The following is a 23100-nucleotide window of genomic DNA, read 5'->3' as shown; positions in this document are numbered from 1 at the left end:
TCACCCCAAACCGGTGTACCTATACATGAACAGTATATATACATTGTACATGTATATAGCTAGCTATTGTATGTGTATTTCGCCGCACGCTCTGTCACTAATTCTGCCCTCTGGTCATGAATTGTTTTACCTTCAATTTAACTTATATCCTGGCTCAGGTATACATACTTGTCTAACAGATCTGGTGTAGAGAGTATATAAATACCTGAATGAATGTACGTAAAACAAGATATTTAGATAATATACTATATAAATTTCTGGTAAAACCTATACAATTAATAAAGCTGTCCCGCTTTCAAAGATTTATATGATTTGTTTTAGATATTTATATACAATTAAATTTCAAAACTGACACATTGTTCAAGTTAATACAAAAAAGAGTTTGAAGATGTTAATTTAATACATAGTTTATCAACCTTGTAAAGGCCTAATTAGCCAGTACAGTAGACTGTTTAGCAGCCTCAAGTACATAAATAATCAGGTAAAAAAAAAGAATTACATATTTGTTATATTCTGGATATCCTTTATACATGTGTGAATATCACATTTGGATTTACCATGTCTTCAATACAGTTGCAATAAAACCTTATCATCGTTCAGCATGTTTAGTTGTTTACTCAATAAAATTGAATTCCTATATTTATATCGACCACGATAACTATCGCCCAGACACCCTTCCTACCGCCCAGACCGCACATCGTGCTCACACCGCCCAGACTACACATCATGCATACATAGTGCGCACACTGCACATTGTGTAATGTTGTGCGGTCACACAACTGTACATTGTAAGTAATTAAATAGTACACAGCGTGATCAAACACATTGTACAACAGAGTCGGGTAATCCCGTATGAACATCAAAGATCCACTGGCTCCGCCTACTTCTCAATGTTGTCGGCGATCTTGTCAGTTGGTGGGCAATCAGTCGGGCTGCTGATGCTTCAGCCAATCAGTGCCTTCGTTACATGCCAATTAAAATCTAATCTACTGCATCAGTTACCAGCCTACTAGATCAGCTACCAACCAATGTGTCTATCGAGTGAATGAATGTAAACAGGAACACTTGTTGTAACGAAGCTGTAATGGAACACAACCAAAATTAAAACTGAATTCCTATATTATAAAAATAACCTTCTTAAAACTTACAGATAAAAACCAGATACATTGCCATGTGCGACAAACCTAAAATAAAGAAAGAGGGGGATCCGACATTTATGATTTGGATGTATTTAATATGATGGATATTTATGTACACATTTTGTGTTATTATTTAGGTGTTTAGTTTTGGGTACTCAAATCTGCTGATATGCATTGCTAGACATGGCTTATGACGTTTTTATAAACACATAGGAACTGATCATGATGACATGGTTAAAGCAAGGCATGGCATGAAAACTTATATTTATGCAATACATGGAAAAAAACTATAGCCACTTACAAAGTAAAATATTTAACGAATATCTTCATTCAACAAGTGTTCCAATGTGGGTAGTGTCACAGTATGTACCACCTAATTGTAATATATTGAATTTTATACAATTTTGACATTTATTATCAGTCCTGGTGAAGAGTGCTCCATCGTCCGCCGTATTAATTGATTCTGTACCAGCTGCTGTTTACAGACTGTGACGTATGGTGAACAATTGTTAGCTGGCATACTGACTAGGCTGCAGTGACTTGATTTTTTTTTCTGGGGTATAACAAGTGTTCATTTGATTGAGAATCAATCTTTTATTCTGTATCTGGAATTTGTTTAACTTTAACTAGAAAAGTTTGTATAGATATGTGCAAGTTGTTCCTCCATTACTGTTAGTACACTGTGTGGTCAGAGCCTGAATAACAGACCTGTATGACGTGACAAATGATTCATTTTTGGTAGTGTAAGACCAGCACTGATATACTGCAGCCTCCAAAATGCTTATTAATCAAACCTAGTTGTTGTATACATACATGTGAGGCCATAATCCTAGCCTCCAAAATACTTATTAATCAAACCTAGTTGTTGTATACATACATGTGAGGCCATAATCCTAGCCTCCAAAATACTTATTAATCAAACCTAGTTGTTGTATACATACATGTGAGGCCATAATCCTAGCCTCCAAAATACTTATTAATCAAACCTAGTTGTTGTATACATACATACATGTGAGGCCATAATCCTAGCCTCCAAAATGCTTATTAATCAAACCTAGTTGTTGTATACATACATGTGAGGCCATAATCCTAGCCTCCAAAATGCTTATTAATCAAACCTAGTTGTTGTATACATACATGTGAGGCCATAATCCTAGCCTCCAAAATACTTATTCATCAAACCTAGTTGTTGTATACATACATGTGAGGCCATAATCCTAGCCATGTCATTTGTCGTTACAGTTGATGACATTTTTATGCTAAAACTACCCTGGGAACTTGGGAAGGCCTTTTTGATGTAAATATGTAACCAGATGATGTATTGATTCTCATACACAGCAAATACAACTTGCTTTTATTGTGCATGACAGATAGGCCTGAAATTGTCATGGAAATTGATTTTTAAATGCATCACTGCATCAGTGAAATTAAACAAACATTTAAATCATGTTCAGGTTATTTGTGAAGTCTTGGCTTTCGCTATATCTTCATAAAAACTGGCAACAGCAAATTGAAAATTTATATATGTTTCAATAGATTTTTGTGATCCTAATTCTTGTTTAATTTGTTATGGATGCATTTTTATCAGTATATGAGATTGAAATGGAAGTAACATTATACTTAACTGGTACTGTATTTGACTTGATAATTGCCTAAGGCACTTAAAATTGAGGAGGCTTTTAATGGGACCATTCTGATCGACATTTCACAAAATTATTGCACAAATCAAGCCACAAATCAATTTGTAATAGTATTAAAATAAAGAAATATATGATATTCACATTTTGTCTGCATTTAATAGGAATTTTAAAATTGAAATTTCCATACCAAATCAATATCATCTAAAATTATACCTTTTAGCCTAGCAGTTTATATGTAATAGGATTTTTGAAATCCCTAGCATCATGCATGTTTCTTGCTTCTAAAATTTTAACACAAATTCATTGAAAAAAGTATAGACACCTGTATACATTTAAAAGAACATAGTTCATCTTCTTGTAGAAGAGTACATGTAGTGTATTACGTTTTGTATTGGTCATTATTTGAACATGTAGTTGGTACTGCTGAGCAGTTTTAATTTAGGAGTGTCATATATATATATCTCATCTGACCCGGTCAGTCTGTAGGACTGCTAATCAATCAGGATTAGGTCTGCTTTGTAATGGCAGACAGAAGCTGTATGTCTTCATAGATGTCATTCTAAAGAGTATATGGAAGATGGGCCTTGATTTTCCATCAGTTGTATATTGTGAGAAATGTTGTCATGATGTTTAAGGTTCTGATTAGTTTGATATTCTGTATTGATGGCTTCTGATAGATAAGGATTGAACACTATACACATGGAGTAGTTTGTCAACTTCATCACTGAACTTTGATTCAACAGACAGTTGTGCTAAGGTCAAAAACATATCATGGATGGCCCGTTTTATTGACTCATTGTCATTTCTTACATATTTATTTGATATAATTTTACTGACTCAATGTTGTATTGTACATATTGACCTGGCCTAATTTTACTGACTCAATTTCAAATCTTACACATTAGCCTAGCCTCATATCTTACACATTGATTTGATATAATTTTAATGACTCAATGTCATATCTTACATATTTATTTGATCTAATTTTACTGACTTAATGTTGTATTATACATATTGACCTGGCCTATTTCTTACTGACTCAATTTCAAATCTTACACATTGGCCTGACCTCATTTTTTTGACTCGATGTCAAATCTTACGCATTGCCCTTGCCTCATTTTACACATCCAGGTGTGGCCTAATTTTAATGACTCAATGTCATATCTTACACATTGACCTGGCCTAATTTTAATGACTCAATATTATACCTTACACATTGACCTGGCTAATATCATACCTTACACATTGACCTGGCCTAATTTTACTGACTCAATGTCATATCTTACACATTGACCTGGCCTAATCTTTTTGTTTACGCAATGCCATATTAGTGTCAAATTTAATTTAGGTATACAATGGAATGGCCTGATATAGACCTTTTAGTTTAAGTTTAGTAAATTATACTGAATATGGTCAGATTCATATAAAATTTCTTGGTGCAATTCCTCTGTAATGAAAGTAAAACAGTAAGAAAAATTATTTCTTATGAATGGTATATTTGAACATAAACAACAAACAATACCGTATATTATAAGCATCATAAGTGAAAGAGATTAATTGTTTATTTGTCAGAAGGTTATCATAAGTGATGGTAAATGCTTGGCCTGTGATACATAATTCACTTGTAACATTGAGGCTGGCTGACAAAAGCTACAGAATTGGTATTGTATTGATTGGAGGAGACTTGGGAGGCTGAGCAGGTTTCCTCGTTTGCAATGTTTTGTAGAGCTTCAGGCAGGCTATATTATAGCATTTAGCAAGAAACCCACACAAGGACATTTACCAGTTATAATCAACGGAAGTTGTATGATATGTTATGGATGAAACATACCTCTTGGGGATTTTACGGAAATGACGGCAAAAATTGCGAAAAAGGGAACAAATTAGTGACTAGCATTTGATCCTCAACTGTCACCGTTAGCGTAAGTAAGCTTAAGTCTCTCTATTTGATTGTTCTAATGGTTCTACTTGTAAAAAGATATCTTGTTTCATGATTGATAAATTTAGGATGCATCCAAAGTTTCTAGAGCAAAGATTTGACATTGTTATCTAAGGAACTTGAATGCTTATCAATTACGTTAGCACCATTCTTTAATTGAACAAATAAATGTATTGTTTCATTTACAATGCTTTTAACTTGTGCAGAGAACATAGTGTCTTAAAACCACCAGTGTTGTCTAGCAAACCTTGTCATTTGACTGTGTAATGTGCTGTCAAACCAATACCAGGAAAATTGGATCTGTAAGATTTATGGCCGGAGGGAATCAAGTTTGGAGGAATTGAATTTGTCTGGTGTGTAATAAAGTTTGCAGATGTCATCTGCTAATGGTATATTGTTCTGAGGAAAGCTTCCACCTACTTGATTAATCTAAGAAAGCTTTGACATGCCTAGATACGGAAATCTTTCGTCAAGTCACATTGCAGTGCTCTATTAGTTTAATTATAGAAGTACATCAAGTGAAAAATGGGACTTGAAGTTCTGCAAGTTATAAGGGTAACATTTGACAGGAGAGCTGAGGAAATCTACCAACTCACATGTAATATAAATGATACAAATCTCTACTATTTATCTGAATGGGAGTTTAACATCGGAAAAGTAACAACATTTTAAATCCTTTGTCCGATATAGCTAGGTTTGATATGATATGTGGCATTTATATGATTCACTTGTGGTAAAATGTCACCTTAAAATCTCTTATACAAATAAATGTATTTGAATGGACACAATTGTAGATAATCAAATTCCTTTGTTCCCTTTCTGTAAGTTTTCTGTCAAATCCATATGGTTCTATCTTGGAATTAAAAAGTGTTTGTTATTTGTTTTCATCCTATTTACGATGTTCTTTTCACTTATTAGCTCACCTGCCCGAAGGGCAAGTGAGCTTATGCTATGGTGCAGCGTCCATCGTCCGTCCGTCCGTCCGGCCGTCCGACGTCAACTTTTCCATTTAAACAACTTCTTCTCCAAAACTTGAAGACCTAGAGTCCTTAAAATTGACTTTTAGCATGCTGGGATGAAGAGCTACCAAGTTTGTTCAAATGAATGACCTTGACCTTCATTCAAGGTCACAGGGGTCAAATAGGTGAAAATCTTTAACAAACTTCTTCTAAATAACCAAGAGGCCTAGAGACCTGAAATTGGACCTGTGACATGCTGGGATGAAGGGCTACCAAGTTTGTTCAAATGAATGACCTTGACCTTCATTCAAGGTCACAGGGTCAAATAGGCTGAAATATTTAAACAACTTCTTTTTAATAACCAAGAGGCCTAGGAACCTGATATTAGGCCTGTGACATACTGGGATAGAGGGCTACCAAGTTTGTTCAAATGAATGACCTTGACCTTCATTCAAGGTCACAGGGGTCAAAAAGGCTAAAATCTTTAAACGACTTCTTCTTCATAACAAAAGAGCCTAGGGACCTGATAGTGGGCCTGTGGCATGCTGGAATGAAGGGCTACCAAGTTTGTTCAAATGAATGACATTGACCTTCATTCAAGGTCACAGGGGTTAAAAAGGCTAAAATCTTTAAATGACGTCTTCTTAATAACCAAGCAGCCTAGGGACCTGATATTAGGCCTGTGGCATGCTTGGATCAAGGGCTACCAAGTTTTTTTCAAATGAATGACCTAGACCTTCATTCAAGGTCACAGGGGTCAAAAAGGCTAAAATCTTTAAACGACTTCTTCTTAATAACCAAAAAGCCTAGAGACCTGATATTGGGCCTGTGGCATGCTGGGATCAAGGGCTACCAGGTTTGTTCAAATGAATGACCTTGACCTTCGTTCAAGGTCACAGGGGTCAAATAGGCTAAAATCTTTAAAAGACTTCTTCTTATTACCCGAAAAGCCTAGGGACCTGATATTTGGCCTGTGACATACTGGGATAGAGTGCTACCAAGTTTGTTCAAATGAATGACCTTGACCTTCATTCAAGGTCACAGGGGTCAAAAAGGCTAAAATCTTTAAATGTCTTCTTCTTAATAACCAAAAAGCCTAGGGACCTGATATTTGGCCTGTGGCATGCTGGGATCAAGGGCTACAAAATTTGTTCAAATGAATGACCTTGACCTTCATTCAAGGTTACAGGGGTCAAATAGGCTAAAATCTTTAAACAACTTCTTTTTAATAACCAAGAGGGCTAGAGACCTGATATTATGCATGGGACATGTTGGGATGAAGCCAAAAGTTTGTTCAAATGAATGACCTTGACTTTCATTCAAGGTCACAGGGGTCAAATAGGCTAAAATCTTTAAAAGACTTCTTCTTAATATCCAAACAGTCTAGGGACCTGATATTGGGCCTATGGCACGCTGGTTTCTAGGGCTACAAAGTTTGTTCAAATGAATGACCTTGACTTTCATTCAAGGTCACAGGGGTCAAATAGACTAAAAACTTTAAAAGACTTCTTTTTAAAACCAAAAGGCATAGGGACCTGATATTGGGCCTGTGGCATGCTGGGATCAAGGGCTACCAAGTTTGTTCAAAAGAATGACCTTGACCTTCATTCAAGGTCATAGGGGTCAAATAGGCTTAAATCTTTAAACGACTTCTTTTTAATAACCAAGAGGCAAAGAGACCTCTAATGTGCTTAGGGATGATATAAAATTCTTATTTACTTTAAGTATGACCAGGTTGCAGGTGAGCGATTCGGGTCCATTGGGCCCTTGTATGAATTAGAATTATATGCACTATATTTTCCATATGTTATTCACCTCCAAAAGTTAGACTAATTCATGGACCACTTGATACCTGATAGTGTCTGTGGGGTACTAGTATCTGCAAATCTCAACCCGAGACTCTCTAACCACATTCCATGGGTTATTTGATTTGGAGCCAAAGTAAAAGAAGAGGTAAAAATGCAAATGATTCCTGTCGAGTACCCAAACCAGGAATCAAACCTGGATATCCAATGTGAAAAACTACGGCTCAACCTACTTAGCCAAAGAAGTATGCTCGTCAGAGACAATCTAATTGAAATAAGACTTGTAATGCCGCTCCAATATGATAATCTAGGTTACGCTCCAATACAAGATCTAATAGAGCCCCATTCGGGGTCACCTCAGCATGACCTCTGGCTTAGAATCGGAACATCTCGGGACGTACTCTTAGCTGTTTACAATTCCGAATGAATCAACCAAACTAAAAATTCTGTAGGCGACACGCTGATTGGCTAACCATAGATGTCATGCTGCGGTGACCCCAAACAGGGCTCTGTTAGATCTTGTATTGGAGTGTAATGTAGAGTATCATAGTGGAGCGGAATTACAAGTCTTATTTTAATTAGATTGCCTCAGAGACACTTTGTACAAATCACATAGATAGCTCCTTTTACAATTAATTAGATCTGACAATTGGGTAGGTTTGTTTCTAATGTTTGTCTACCTATAGCTATTTTTTTTATTGGTTTTTGATGCTTTGTGGTAGCATATCCTACAAAACAATTAATTTGAATTTTTCTGAAATCCAAGCAATACCATCAGGTCCTGTAAATTTGTCTGTAACGTGACATACCCAAATTGGTACACTTTTTGAAGATAATTGTTAAAATTTTCTGGTTTATTTAAGTCACATATCTGTCAAAAATATCCCATTCAGCAATCATTTTTCCCACGACGTTGTTTCCCGGATATTTTCATAATTTATTATTTTCATGTTAAAATAGAGATAATAAGCAACAGGAAAGAATATGGCATATGTCACAGTTACTATTAAGCACCTTAATTTTGTTCAAGACATTCATTGTCAGTTTAGATTGTAAACTGAAAATTCTACTTGGATAGCGTCACGTTATGTACTTTCTTGCAATATATTTTGCCTGTTGTACTGAAATTGCTCTCTCTATATATTTTTCACACCTGAAGATTATAGCCTTTTGTTTGTGCTCCTTTTATGGCTTTCCAAGGCCATTTCAGCTTTAATTGGAAAGATAAAATTAACATGCAGGAAAAAACCACATTCAGACGTAATGGTAGCTGTCCCTGGCAGACTGCCTCATACTGTAGGTCTCTATCTTATGACCCTACAGGACTTCGGCCTGCTGAGTTCTTCACACGACATACCAATACATTCCTTATACATTCCTGATATATGTCGATCACGCCCACGCGAAAGTCCAAGCTGTTACAGAGACCTATAAATAGCTCATCTTCAGTTTACTTTGACACATGTAAACCGATTAGTGAATATTGAAATCAATAAATAAGAATGTGAAATGGCACAAACATTTCCTAAATTCAAACACATCATCTTGTTATTGCAGTTCTGATTGAATTGGTAGTCAGGTTCTCTGTAGTGCAGGTCTTGTCTCCCACAACTCTGTGATGTATTTGATGATACTCTGTCTCGATGTGTATTGTGTATGTCGCGAGCTGTATTGATTTTAAATAATGGAGAATAATAAAACATCCCAAGCACTAAATGACCCCATGATCAATCGGAAATGGTTAACAATAATCCCTTAGATAGTCTGGTTCACTTCAAATCTTGGGACTATGTCTTAATTAGTTCTTATTCAAGATTAAGTATTTACCAACAAATGATTATTTCAGAACTTTCTTACAAATAATGACTGTGAAGCTTACTTTTCATATAAATTGTATGACATGTATCTGAAAAGGCTGCCATTGGAAATAATCTGATAGCGATTCTATAGGGTAATCAGAAAGACTACACAATATACAGGGGTTCATTCTGACCTTCTGACAAAGTGAGCCTTTATCTGGCCTTCAGATATACAGTTTGAGCTTCTGTTTGATCTACATATATACAAAACTGTCCCTTTTTGACCACAAGATGTATAGAGCCCAAATTGCATTTCTGACCTTATTCTGACCTTCAGACATACCAAAGCAGCAACTTATATGAACTTCATGCAGACATGCAGAGCTTCAATCTGACCTTTAAACATACAGAGCTTCAATCTGACTTTTAGGCATACAAAGCTGCTCCAGACTGACATTTAGACATACAGAGCTACAATTTTACCTTCACATATACAAAGTTTGAAGCTGACCTTCACACATACAAAGCTTCAATCTGATTTTCATACATACAAAGCTTCAATCTGACCTTCAGACATATAGAGCTTCAATTTGACCTTCAGACATACAGAGCTTCAATTTGACCCTTAGATATACAGAGCTTCAATCTGACCTTCAGACATTCAAAACTTCAATTGGACCTCCACGCATACAGTGCTTCAATCTGACATTCAGACATACAGAGCTTCAATCTGTCCTTCAGACATACAGAGCTTCAATCTGACCTTCAGACATACAGAGCTACCCTCAGACATACAGGGCTTCAATTTGACATTCACACATACAGAGCTTCAGTCTGACCTTCACACATACGAAGCTTCAATCTGACCTTCACACATATAGAGCTTCAATGTGTCTTTCAGACATACAGAGTTTCAATCTGACTTGCAAACATACATAATTCAAATTTGACCTTTAGACATACAGAGCTTCAATGTGACTTTCAGACAAACTGAGCTTCAATCTGACCTCCACACAGACAAAGCTTCAATATGACCTTTAGACACACAGTGCTTCAATCTGACCTTCAGACACACAGAGCTTCAATCTGACCTTCAGACACACAGATCTTCAATCAGACCTTTAGACACACAGAGCTACAATTTGACCTTTAGACATACAGAGCTTCAATGTGACTTTCAGACATACAGAGCTTCAATTTGACCTTTAGACATACAGAGCTTCAATTTGACCTTTAGACATACAGAGCTTCAATGTGACATTTAGACATACAGAGCTTCAATCTGATCTTCAGATATACAGAGCTTCAATTTGACCTTTAGACATACAGAGCTTCATTGTGACTTTCAGACATACTGAACTTCAATCTGACCTCCACACAGACAAAGCTTCAATATGACCTTTAGACATACAGTGCTTCAATCTGACCTTCAGACACACAGAGCTTCAATCTAAACTTTAGACATACAGAGCTTCAATCTGAGATTCAGGAATAAAGAGCTTCAAACTAACCTACAGACATACAGAGCTTATCTAACCTCAGACAATTAAATTAGTAATGCACTATTTGTGTAGCTTTTTTAGTTCATTTGTTCTTTATAACTCAATAGCATAGACAGATATTTATTTATACATAATGGCACACAGATCCATTGACTTAATTATTTAATCAGAAATTGATCATTACAAAGTGAACAGGTCAAATATGTTTTGTTGGCTCCAATAATAAGTGATAACCTAGGCTGTTAGATATTCAGGTGAATAAGTCACTACTTTCTCCAGTCTACTTGAAATTATTTATTCTGATTGACCTGATTCAACATTGATTCAAACTGTGGTTGTACAAATGGGAGTGCTGCCATTGCACTTTGAAATGGCAGTATCACAGTTTATTGTAGTTAGTTTTCTTTCCTTCAAGACATTTAGAGTCTTGACATTTCTATTACTGTTATACATTACAGGATTGTCATCAGTGGTCTCACAGCCAACCAAAATTAAAGTGGCACTAGCTAGATATATTTTACCATTCCTTGCTGTCTGTTGTGTTGCTTTGTTGTGAAACACATATTTTGATGCTAGGTGACAAGGATCCAATTGAAAAATCCTGATCACTCTCCAGAGACTACATCTGGCTAGTGGTTTTATCAAGTGCAATTCTTTGAGCAGATATTTCGATTGAAGAGAAAATATTTCCTTTCTAGGAGTACGTTCTGGAAGAAATGTAAATATGAGCAGTGGAACATATGATGAATACAGGTAGTATGCTGTTGATGGATATTGTATTAAATTGGGAAGAAGGGTGTTTCAGATAATTATGAAAACTGACCAAATTTCTAGAGCTGCTACACACTTTCTGCAGATCTGATACTGACGACAACTTTTGAGGTGCTGAAATGTTAGTCACCACGAAAGCCTTAAACACGGGGAACAGACTAACATTTCCTTTAGTGGAGATATGACTCAATCTGCAGGAGACATGTAAAAATAGCAGCAGCTCGTTATGTTAATTATCCTTGGTTTGTCAGGACTTTTTTATGTGACATGTTATTTATGTGCTGACAGTTTGCTGTAGTGTAGGTGTATGATAAGCAATTGCACTGTAACCGGCGGATGTATAGCTGCTGGTGTAAAGGACTTTTTGAGCTGGTGATTGGACACTTGTCGTAAATTGAACATAGAACAACTAAAGGATCTCATTGTCAGTTTATTGTTCCTCTCTCCCGCTGGTACTGTCATTATCTCCACAAATAATACCGCTCCTTTTATGTGAAAATTTAGAATGTTTTGTCATGCACAGATATAAGTGTGTAGTTAAGCTTGTGTTTGCATAATATCATATCGCTTTTGTCATTTCTGACCATATTAATAAACAGTCTGTGCCCACACATATTTCTGTACCGACCGGAAGCTTTTCCTCATATAAATTGCTATACAATTCATAACAATCTGTTTGATAGTTGACTAAATACTAGACAAGGGATTCCAATATGGCAGCTCTCTGAAAAATCATACATATTAATGAATTGCAATGACATAAAAAATCACCGTTCATTTTTATGAAGTATTCTGGTTGTTCTATTTTCATTTCTACAGTATAATTTGTCTATTTGGTATGTATATACAGGTTTTATAGTAATAACTATAATTTAGAAGGAGAATACCATACAATTAAGCTAATTAGACAATTAAGGGTCAGTTTTGTCAGGTTATACCATTATAATAGTACTATTGACTGTTTCTGTTAAAATATGATATACACTGTGTTATATCAAATGATATTGCAAGATTGTAAATTTCTTTTAATTTAATTTCATATGTTACACTCATTTTTAGCCCACCATCATCAGATGGTGGGCTATGATGATGGTGGGCTATTCAAATCGCCTTTCGTCCGTGGTCCGTCGTCCGTCCGTCCGTCCTTCCGTCCGTCCGTCCGTCCGTCCGTCCGTCCGTCCGTCCGTCCGTCCTCCGTTAACAATTCTTGTTACCGCTATTTCTCTAAAAGTACTGAAGGGATCTTTCTCAAATTTCATATGTAGGTTCCCCTAGGACCCTAGTTGTGCATATTGTATTTTGGGACTGATCGGTCAACAAGATGGCCGCCAGGCAGCCATCTTGGATTTTGATAGTTAAAGTTTGTTACCGCTATTTCTCAGAAAGTCCTGAAGGGATCTTTCTCAAATTTCATATGTAGGTTCCCCTAGGACCCTAGTTGTGCATATTGCATTTTGGGACTGATCAGTCAACAAGATGGCCGACCAGCCGCCATCTTGGATTTTGATAGTTAAAGTTTGTTACGGCTAATTCTCAGAAAGTACTGAAGGGATCTTTCTCAAATTTCATATGTAGGTTCCCCTAGGACCCTAGTAGTGCATATTGCATTTTGGGACTGATCGGTCAACAAGATGGCCGCCAGGTAGCCATCTTGGATTTTGATAGTTAAAGTTTGTTACCGCTATTTCTCAGAAAGCACTGAAGGGATCTTTCTCAAATTTCATATGTAGGTTCCCCTAGGACCCTAGTTGTGCATATTGTATTTTGGGACTGATCGGTCAACAAGATGGCCGCCAGGCAGCCATCTTGGATTTTGATAGTTAAAGTTTGTTACCGCTATTTCTCATAAAGTATTGAAGGGATCTTTCTCAAATTTCATATGTAGGTTCCCGTAGGACCCTAGTTGTGCATATTGCATTTTGGGACTGATCGGTCTACAAGATGGCCGACCAGCCGCCATCTTGGATTTTGATAGTTAAAGTTTGTTACCGCTAATTCTCAGAAAGCACTGAAGGGATCTTTCTCAAATTTCATATGTAGATTCCCCTAGGACCCCAGTTGTGCATATTGCATTTTTGGACTGATCGGTCAACAAGATGGCCGACTGGTGGCCATCTTGGATTTTGATAGTTAAAGTTTGTTACCGCTATTTCTCAGAAAGTATTGAAGGGATTGTTCTCAAATTTCATATGTAGGTTCCTCTAGGACCCTAGTTCTGCATATTACATTTTGGGACTGATCGGTCAACAAGATGGCCGACCAGCAGCCATCTTGGATTTTGATAGTTAAAGTTTGTTACGGCTATTTCTCAGAAAGTATTGAAGGGATTGTTCTCAAATTTCATATGTATGTTCCCCTAGGACCCTAGTAGTGCATATTGCATTTTGGGACTGATCAGTCAACAAGATGGCCGCCAGGTAGCCATCTTGGATTTTGATAGTTAAAGTTTGTTACCGCTATTTCTCAGAAAGCACTGAAGGGATCTTTCTCAAATTTCATATGTAGGTTTCCCTAGGACCCCAGTTGTGCATATTGCATTTTGGGACTGATCAGTCAACAAGATGGCCGCCAGGTAGCCATCTTGGATTTTGATAGTTAAAGTTTGTTACCGCTATTTCTCAGAAAGCACTGAAGGGATCTTTCTCAAATTTCATATGTAGGTTCCCCTTGGACCCCAGTTGTGCATATTGCATTTTGGGACTGATCGGTCAACAAGATGGCCGCCAGGTAGCCATCTTGGATTTTGATAGTTAAAGTTTGTTACCGCTATTTCTCAGAAAGCACTGAAGGGATCTTTCTCAAATTTCATATGTAGGTTCCCCTTGGACCCCAGTTGTGCATATTGCATTTTGGGACTGATCGGTCAACAAGATGGCCGACCGGTAGCCATCTTGGATTTTGATAGTTAAAGTTTGTTACCGCTAATTCTCAGAAAGTACTGAAGGGATCTTTCTCAAATTTCATATGTAGGTTCCCCTAGGACCCCAGTTGTGCATATTGCATTTTGGGACTGATCGGTCAACAAGATGGCCGACCGGTGGCCATCTTGGATTTTGATAGTTAAAGTTTGTTACCGCTATTTCTCAGAAAGTATTGAAGGGATCTTTCTCAAATTTCATATGTAGGTTCTTCTAGGACCCTAGTTCTGCATATTGCATTTTGGGACTGATCGGTCAACAAGATGGCCGACCAGCAGCCATCTTGGATTTTGATAGTTAAAGTTTGTTACGGCTATTTCTCAGAAAGTATTGAAGGGATTGTTCTCAAATTTCATATGTATGTTCCCCTAGGACCCTAGTTCTGCCTATTGCATTTTGCGACCACCATCTTGGATTTTGATAGTTTAAAGTTTGAAAAGCAGAAAAAAGAAGTGTAAGTTTGAAAAGCAGAGAAAAGATCCCTCTTTCATTTGTCAGACATAGATCAATTTTTGGTGGGCGCCAAGATCCCTCTGGGATCTCTTGTTTTGTGTCCCCTGCAACTGCAACACTTGCTATCACTATGTCGATGTCGGTGTCTGCCTTGGTGTCGGCGTCCGGGAAACGGTTTCCATGCAATAACTTAATTATTTATTGACCGATTTCAACCAAATGTGGTACATGTATATTGCTTTATATCAATGAGATCTGGGATGAGTTTGATAATGGTCAAAATCCGTCAATATTTGCAAGAGTAACAGGATTTTAAAATTGTCAAAACAGATAAATCCATGGTTTCTGCTCGATAACTTAAATATTTATCGTCCAATTTCAACTAAATTTTATAAACTGCTTTTTATCAATGAGATCTGGGATGAGATGAATAATGTTCAAAATCTGTCAATATTTGCAAGAGTTACATGATTTTAAAATCATCAAAACAGATAAATCCATGGTTTCTGCCCAATAACTTTAGTATTTATAGTCTGATTTCAACCAAATTTGGTATATTGCTCTATATCAATAAGATCTTAGATGGGTTCGATACTTATCAAAATTCATCAATATTTGCAAGAGTTACGGGACTTTAACATTGTCAAAACATGGTTTCCGTTCGATAACTTTAGTATTTTTTGTCTGATTTCATTCAAATTTGGTGTGTTGCTCTATATCAATGAGATCTTAGATGAGTTCGATACTGGTCAAAATCCATCAATATTTGCAAGAGTTAAGGGACTTGAGCACTTCACCTAATTATTGAAAATATTTTCAACAGTATTTTTTTAAATATGTTTTTCCATCTTTTTTTACATTTATCGCATTTCACAAAAAAATATTTATTTGGTTGGGCGAAACCTACCTTTAAATTATAAGTATTATTCTCAATATCTTTTGAGGTTTGAAGTCATAGACAAAAAACGGATGGACATTCATTTTCATAGATGCAGAATCATATGTTAGTAAATACTTGATCTTGAATTGCAACTATTTCTCATTTTAGTCTATGTTTTGTTTCAGATGGAGGATTGGTAGTCATCTGCTAAAATGATAAACAGGTTACGTTCAGGAAACAAACCTAAGTCACATGACCAGATGCCAACATGTGGAAAGGTTCCGCCCTCCAAAGAGGACATTCTCAACACATTGGACCAGTTCGGCGATATGGAGACAGATGGTACATATACAAAACAATACTATATCACATGAGCTGTTTGTGGCTTATAACTTTTTTTGTAGTTTAGTGATATAAAAGGATTTCATAGAAAGAAAGATTTGTAGTTAGTCCATGATCTTATAATATTTAAAACCAGTTTTTTTGTTTTGTTATTTCCACAGTAACCATGACAACAAAAATTTGTACACATCAAACATATCAAGTTGCAGAATATGAAAGATGACCTCCAGGTCAAATGTCATTAAATTCATTTAGTATTGTTTGTCAGTGCTTTGATTTTATATCAGATCAAGGATAAGAATACATTGTATTATTTTAAGTTGTTTAACTGACAGAAAAATCTGTTGTTTCATTCTTGTGACCTTCACATTAAGGTTGAAGAGAAGTAAAGTAAACTGATCGACAGCTGTCAATCAAACTGCTTGGATACTGCACATGACTTTGCATTTTGTATTGTATATGCTATTTAGGAACACATGCATGTGTGAGCATGAGACATGCATATATTTATATATATATATATATATACATACTGCTTGGTGATCGGCCAATTTTTATGCAGTATTTCATTATTAAGAAAGGGAGACGATGTCAGTTTTTCTGTGTTTACAGATAGCAGTCCTGAGGTGATCAATGGAGACAACAATAACACCAAACGATTCGCCAGTAAGGACAGTGACACCGGGTCATGGGACTTCGCCGATATAGAACCCCTAGGGGTCAGCAGTCTGTCCAATGCGTATGGGTATGTACCCCGTAGGCAACATGTCTCAAAATCAAAAAAAGATGAACTGAGGATAGATGTATGTCATTTGGCATCAGTAGTGCTGGATAAACAAGGATCAACCATATTACATGTTAAGCTTCCTTATTTAGAGCAATTAAACTTTAAAAGATTTGAGATATCTGAAGTCAAAATGTCAAAGTTCAAGGAAACTAACAACTGAATAATAGGCATGTTAAGAAATATCAAACTGATTTTTTCATTTAAGAAAATGAGAACTTTGAATGAGATGATGGTATCAACCACAACACTTTCACTTAAAAATTTTCATTGGTCCTATTTTGTTAGAGTTGAATGGGATAAACTGTTCACCAAGCCAAACTATCGCCGTCTGCTACGAGGGCTAGCCATGACTGGGAACCTCAGGAGCAGCAGATTCAGAAGTATATGTTGGAAGGTAAGGCTGATAGTCAACAGTCTGTTAAAGGGTTTGGTCAGAGAATGAAAAATAGAACTCCAATATTGTCCTTGAAAAGTGTCTGAATAAAAATAGTGTTAGAATTCACTAATATTATCCATGAAAAGTTGTGGACTGGTGGTAGTCATTAAATTTTGTCCTGTGAACATGAATGTTATGAAATGGAGATTTATCAGAATATGATTAAATATTTGGTGTTTAATTTTAATGGATTATGATTCAGTGTATGGCCTATATATGAAGTAGAGTATTGAAAATGAAATGTGATTATTATAATCATATGATATTTTATTCTAATTAAGATATGTACAGTAATTAAAACAAACACATTTCCATCTTATACTCCTCGGTAAATTGGAGAAACGGTACTTGGAATATTGGGTAGGTCCAATTAGGGCCGTGCATGGAATGTTTGTCGGTAATCAGTCTCCCTCTGTCTGTTGATTAGCTCATTTTTGTTTTTGCACAATAATAACAGGAGTCAACTTTCCAATAATCACAGTATTGTAATTAGGTCAGAACTCAAACTCACTATTAATTAGTCAAAGTTGTAAATGTATTTTCCATAGATTGGCTGATGAATGTTGTTACAATTCACAAGGCAATCTTTTTTAACATATGAGATTTTACAAGTTTTACTGACCAAAGAATAACTCGGGAGTATTTGGTACAGCTATAATATCACCGTCAGTTTACCTGTTTGATAACAATGTTTTGCACCTGTTTATTTGCAGGTTTTTTTAGAAGTAGTCCCTGAGGATATGAGCCGGTGGGTGCCCAAGATGAGGGAATGGAGGAACAAGTATGATGAACTCAAGAAAAAGGTAATTGTTATGGGAGATAGCGGTGGCCAAAGGATTCAGATGTTTCCACATATAACCACTAGCCATCCACTGCTTGATTTTTTAGTTTGATTACCATTTGTGACAAACATAGTTGATGTTGGGTAATAATTTGATAGATTTAATTTGATTTAGGATATTGGTTATTCTTCAGATACTTCAGCTTTCTTCCTCCACCTAAACCTGGCACATTCTTCAATGGCCCTGGCAGTTGGAACTGTTGGCCAAATCAGTCTAAATATTTCTTTTTGTGGCCAGTAAATATTACATTCTGACTATCTGGATCCTTTTGTAGCCCAAGACCAACTGAATTTGTTCTCTTCTAAGATAAGAGATTTTGAAGTTTTCTTAGAAGATCGTCTTCCTTATAGACAGTAGAGCTTCCAAAAGTTGAAGAGCTATAAATCAAGTAATTGGAAGTTATATTCCAGAAGCAGAAGACGACAAATTCAGTTATGCTCAGTAACGAGCGCATTGTGAAGTAGTCTAGAGGCAATTCTGAATATTTCCTTTTGTAGTCGGTGAAGAGTTTATTCCAAGTTTATTCTTTTGTTACAGCTGATAATAAACCCACGGAAGGCTGTGGATCATCAGGTGTCAGACCTGCTTGTAAACAACCCACTCTCACAGGCTGATGAGGTAGGCTATCTTAAAATCTCAGTGGCTCTTTTTATGCCTTGTCTTATAAACTCATAAAATTTCACCAGATTCAGTAATAATGAAAACGAGTGATTTGTGGGTGCACAAATAGTCTGTTTATGAGGATATAAAAACATTTATAGATCAAAACCAACACAGACAATAGCTCACAACAATATTTTGTCATTATCTTTCCAGAGTCCGTGGAACCAGTTTTTCTTGGACAATGAGTTGAGGTTGACCATTAAACAGGATGTGATTCGCACGTAAGTCTCCTACCAATCATTCTTAGAGGGAAAAGTAGTTTTTAAAACAGTATATTCAAAACTCAAAAGAAGGACTTTCTTTTATTGAAAAAATTTCTACCAAAAATAATACATAATTTTTTATAACCAAAATGCTAGACTATGATACAGATTGAATCCTTCTTTTTAAAAGATTCATAACTACAGATGGGAATGTAATGCTTTTGATATGTTAAAAGTTACTTTAAACTCTTATTACATCATTTGACTTTTAGGCCAAAATTTGAATGACACATGCTGGGGGCCAGCATTACAGTTACTTGTTATTTGTGTTTACCATTGTGATACTAATACTTTACATCATGCCTTAATTTGATATGTGTTACAGTAGTAACTACTAAATTTGCTTATCACGTAAACCATGATTACATATTCGTAAATTTGAATGGCTAATCAGTCTGAATGAACTTGCGTTAAAGTGACATTGTTAAAGTCTGTGCAATTGACATTAAACATGCAGGGAAAAGATGAGAGATAATCATTTAAACTAAGTAGAATTTCACAGCAGATGTTGCAAATTATTTTACGTTCATAGACGGAGCATTGGTTACATTTTCCAAACCCAGTATTATTTTGTTAAGTTGGTACCCAATTTTGAATAGTTTACCTTTGCCATACTGAGGCAAGCTATTGTATGCTAACAGACTTCAACGATAGATGCTTCTATTATTTGATAGCTTATATGTTTTATTTTTCACTTACAGTAATGTTACTATATTATTACAGGTATCCTGGGATAAAATGATTAACTCAATATTTTCCATTGTTACATATATCCTAGGATACAATGTAGATTAATTACAATATTTTCCAATGTTACAGCTGTCCTAGGATACAATGTAGATTAATTACAATATTTTCAATTGTTACATATATCCAAGGATACAATGTTGATTAATTATAATATTTTCCGTTGTTACAGCTATCCTAGGATATAGTGTTGATTAATTACAATATTTTTCATTGTTACAGCTATCCTAGGATACAATGTAGATTAATTACAATATTTTCAATTGTTACATATATCCAAGGATACAATGTTTATTAATTATAATATTTTCCATTGTTACAGCTATCCTAGGATACAATGTAGATTAATTACAATATTTTCCATTGTTACAGCTATCCTATACAGTGTTGATTAATTACAATATTTTCCATTGTTACAGCTATCCTAGGATACAGTGTTGATCAATTACAATATTTTCCATTGTTACAGCTATCCTAGGATACAATGTAGATTAATTACAATATTTTCCATTGTTACAGCTATCCTAGGATACAGTGTTGATTAATTACAATATTTTTCATTGTTACAGCTATCCTAGGATACAGTGTTGATTAATTACAATATTTTTCATTGTTACAGCTATCCAAGGATATAGTGTTGATTAATTACAATATTTTCCATTGTTACAGCTATCCTAGGATACAATGTAGATTAATTACAATAATTTTTATTGTTACAGCTATCCTAGGATACAGTGTTAATTAACTACAATATTTTCCATTGTTACAGCTATCCTAGGATACAATGTTAATTAACTACAATATTTTCCATTGTTACAGCTATCCTAGGATTGCTTTCTTTCAGTCCAATCAAGTGAGAAATCTAATGGTGGACATTCTTTTCATCTATGCAAAGATTAACACTGACATTTCCTATCGACAGGTGATCCCACAGATGTTGTACCCTTTCTCTCTCTTTTTCTTCTTCTTCATTTGTTATGGAGACATATTTTTGAATTTTGTTACCATGCATATACAGCAAAAAAATCATTTAAATAGGAAAAGATTTCAGAGCATGTTTTAGAATTTTAAAATCAATTTTTCTGCTCAGTTTAATGACATTTCTATATAAAATTAATTCCATGAAATACCAGGTAAAAATTTATCAAATTAATTTTTGCATTTGTATAACCAAAAATTCAAAAAAAGACTGTCATGAATAATTTCCATTTCACCATTGAGATATGATTGATCTTTTGATCTTTTTATAGGTTTATGTGTATGTCTGAATGATATTTTTTATAGACTTGTGTATATTAGAATGCTTTTAATGGAGTTCTTCAGAATCTGGGATAAGCACATACTGCATTGCAGATATTATACTGATTTATTGTATATGATTTTTTTTGGGATTTGTTGTTAAATCTTAATTTTTCGTATCTTTAAAAAATGTTCAGTTGCAAACTAAGTTTAGATACCCTACACTGAAGTAGATTGATAGTATGTGCTTCTCATATTGCTGAAAACATGCCAATGTATTTGTGTCGTTCTGTATGCTGTGCATGTCAACATCCAGCAGACCTAGTGGACTATTGAGCATGCTGTATCATATAAGATAGAATTTAGGAATCAGGGTAAGAATGTTCTGACTTGTAATGACTGATCCAAGCCGCAGTACAAAATATTCCTGTCTGTACACATGAATACAATATACAAATGTACCTATTTTAGGATATGGTAAATTTCCTGAAAGAATAGTAAAACTGAAGCTGATGTCATGGAAACAGCCTCATAGAATAAACTGAACTAAACAGCTGGACACGTGAGGGTTACAATACACTAATGGCAGACAAAGTATTTGCAGTTCACTGCTAAGCTAGTGTGTATCAATTTTATATCTAGACTGGTAAATTATGTCACTGTCAGAAGACAAAATCTGTCCTAATACCTAAGTTTAAATAACAGCCAAGGTTAAGGAGTTATTAGAAAGAAGGAGACATTGAAACAAGAGAGATGATAATATCTTAATTTAGTTGTCTTGTATGATGATATGAAGGCAGTGCTGTGCTGCAGTTAGCAATCTTAAGGAGATCCTGAAGTATTTGACTTTTACTGAAACTCATGTCTCACAAGCTTTAACCTTCTTTCAAGTGTAATATCGTCTAGGATTACAGTTTTACATAATCGTAATGTGCTCGGTGTTCATCAACATGGAGATAAAACCCTTTGCTAGTCATCTGTAACAAAATTAGTTAGAGCATCTTGTTAACCCTTAAGCAGCTGTATAATGTTTAAGCAAAGATATTGTGTGCTGAGCTATGTGAAGTATTTGTATATGTATTGTGTTTGTTCTCTGTGTTTGTGTATGTCTATGACACACAAAACACCTACCTACTTCCTTTGTGTGATCTAACTTTTACAATCTATCCATGTACAGAGAAACCTGCCTTAGCAGCCACCTCTATTAAAGACCACTTGTATAAAAAGACTACTTTCTTAGGTTCCCAAATGGTCAATTTAAATGCAATTTGACTGTTTTAGATAAAATTTCATTTCTCATTATTAACTTTTGTAAAATTGTTCCGATCTGGATTCATGTAAAAGAAAATCACATGAAAGGTTGTAGGTTATTATACATGGAATCTTTAACTGCTTGCATATTTAGATGTTGTTGATTTTTCTGAGATTTTCTCTTGTCATGTTGAAAATTCTTTGATATTTTTTATTGCAATGTCTTTCAGAAAAAGCATGATTACTACATCTTTTCTTTAGCTTTTTATTATTTTCTTTTTTTTTTCTTTTTGTTTGTTCTGTAGCTTTCCAGAGATTCAGTTTTTTCAAAACCCGGACCTTCGGGAACAGATGATAGACTTGCTGTTCTGTTATAGCCGATCCCATACATCTATTCTGTACAAACAGGTACAGCCTTTATACATATCTAATGGCTCAGCTACTGTAAATCACTTATTATTCATGAGTATTTAATGTCGCTAACTCACTTTTCTGACTTAATCGCAAATACATAATGTCGCGAATTCAGACCTCGTGTAAGTGATCAATTTTTTCTGTGAAATTTTGATGTTTTTTGCAATATGTTTATGTATGATGTAATTTGCTATTCTAGTATATAATGTTAACGAAGATATCTTTAGAGAAGAACTAACACAGTAGAATCAACTCGGACATTATTCCTTTTTGACTTGTCATTTTTGTGTTGCCTGCAACGCAAGGGCAAC

General features: G+C 35.3%; 1 protein-coding gene across 9 annotated transcripts in view; it reads left to right on the top strand.

The window, feature by feature from the left end:
- The window catches only part of LOC138320601 (TBC1 domain family member 5-like), a 51605-nt gene that overhangs the window by 4262 nt on the left and 24243 nt on the right, over nt 1–23100 (top strand). For 5 of the 9 annotated variants that reach the window (XM_069263690.1, XM_069263693.1, XM_069263692.1 and 2 more), the window contains exons 3-9: nt 15991–16147; nt 16760–16892; nt 17220–17328; nt 18084–18173; nt 18750–18830; nt 19029–19096; nt 22681–22783. In XM_069263690.1, coding sequence (XP_069119791.1) covers nt 16018–16147; nt 16760–16892; nt 17220–17328; nt 18084–18173; nt 18750–18830; nt 19029–19096; nt 22681–22783 — 714 coding nt within the window. In that variant the 5' untranslated portion in view covers nt 15991–16017. Of the gene's footprint in view, nt 1–4505; nt 4702–11481; nt 11537–15990; nt 16148–16759; nt 16893–17219; nt 17329–18083; nt 18174–18749; nt 18831–19028; nt 19097–20704; nt 20808–22680; nt 22784–23100 lie in introns of those variants that run through there. The other 4 variants (XM_069263691.1, XM_069263689.1, XM_069263688.1 and 1 more) reach the window with 3 other exon arrangements.

This window comes from Argopecten irradians, chromosome 4, assembly GCF_041381155.1.
Source record: "Argopecten irradians isolate NY chromosome 4, Ai_NY, whole genome shotgun sequence".
Taxonomy (NCBI): domain Eukaryota; kingdom Metazoa; phylum Mollusca; class Bivalvia; order Pectinida; family Pectinidae; genus Argopecten; species Argopecten irradians.
This window is presented reverse-complemented; position numbering and strand designations above follow the sequence as displayed.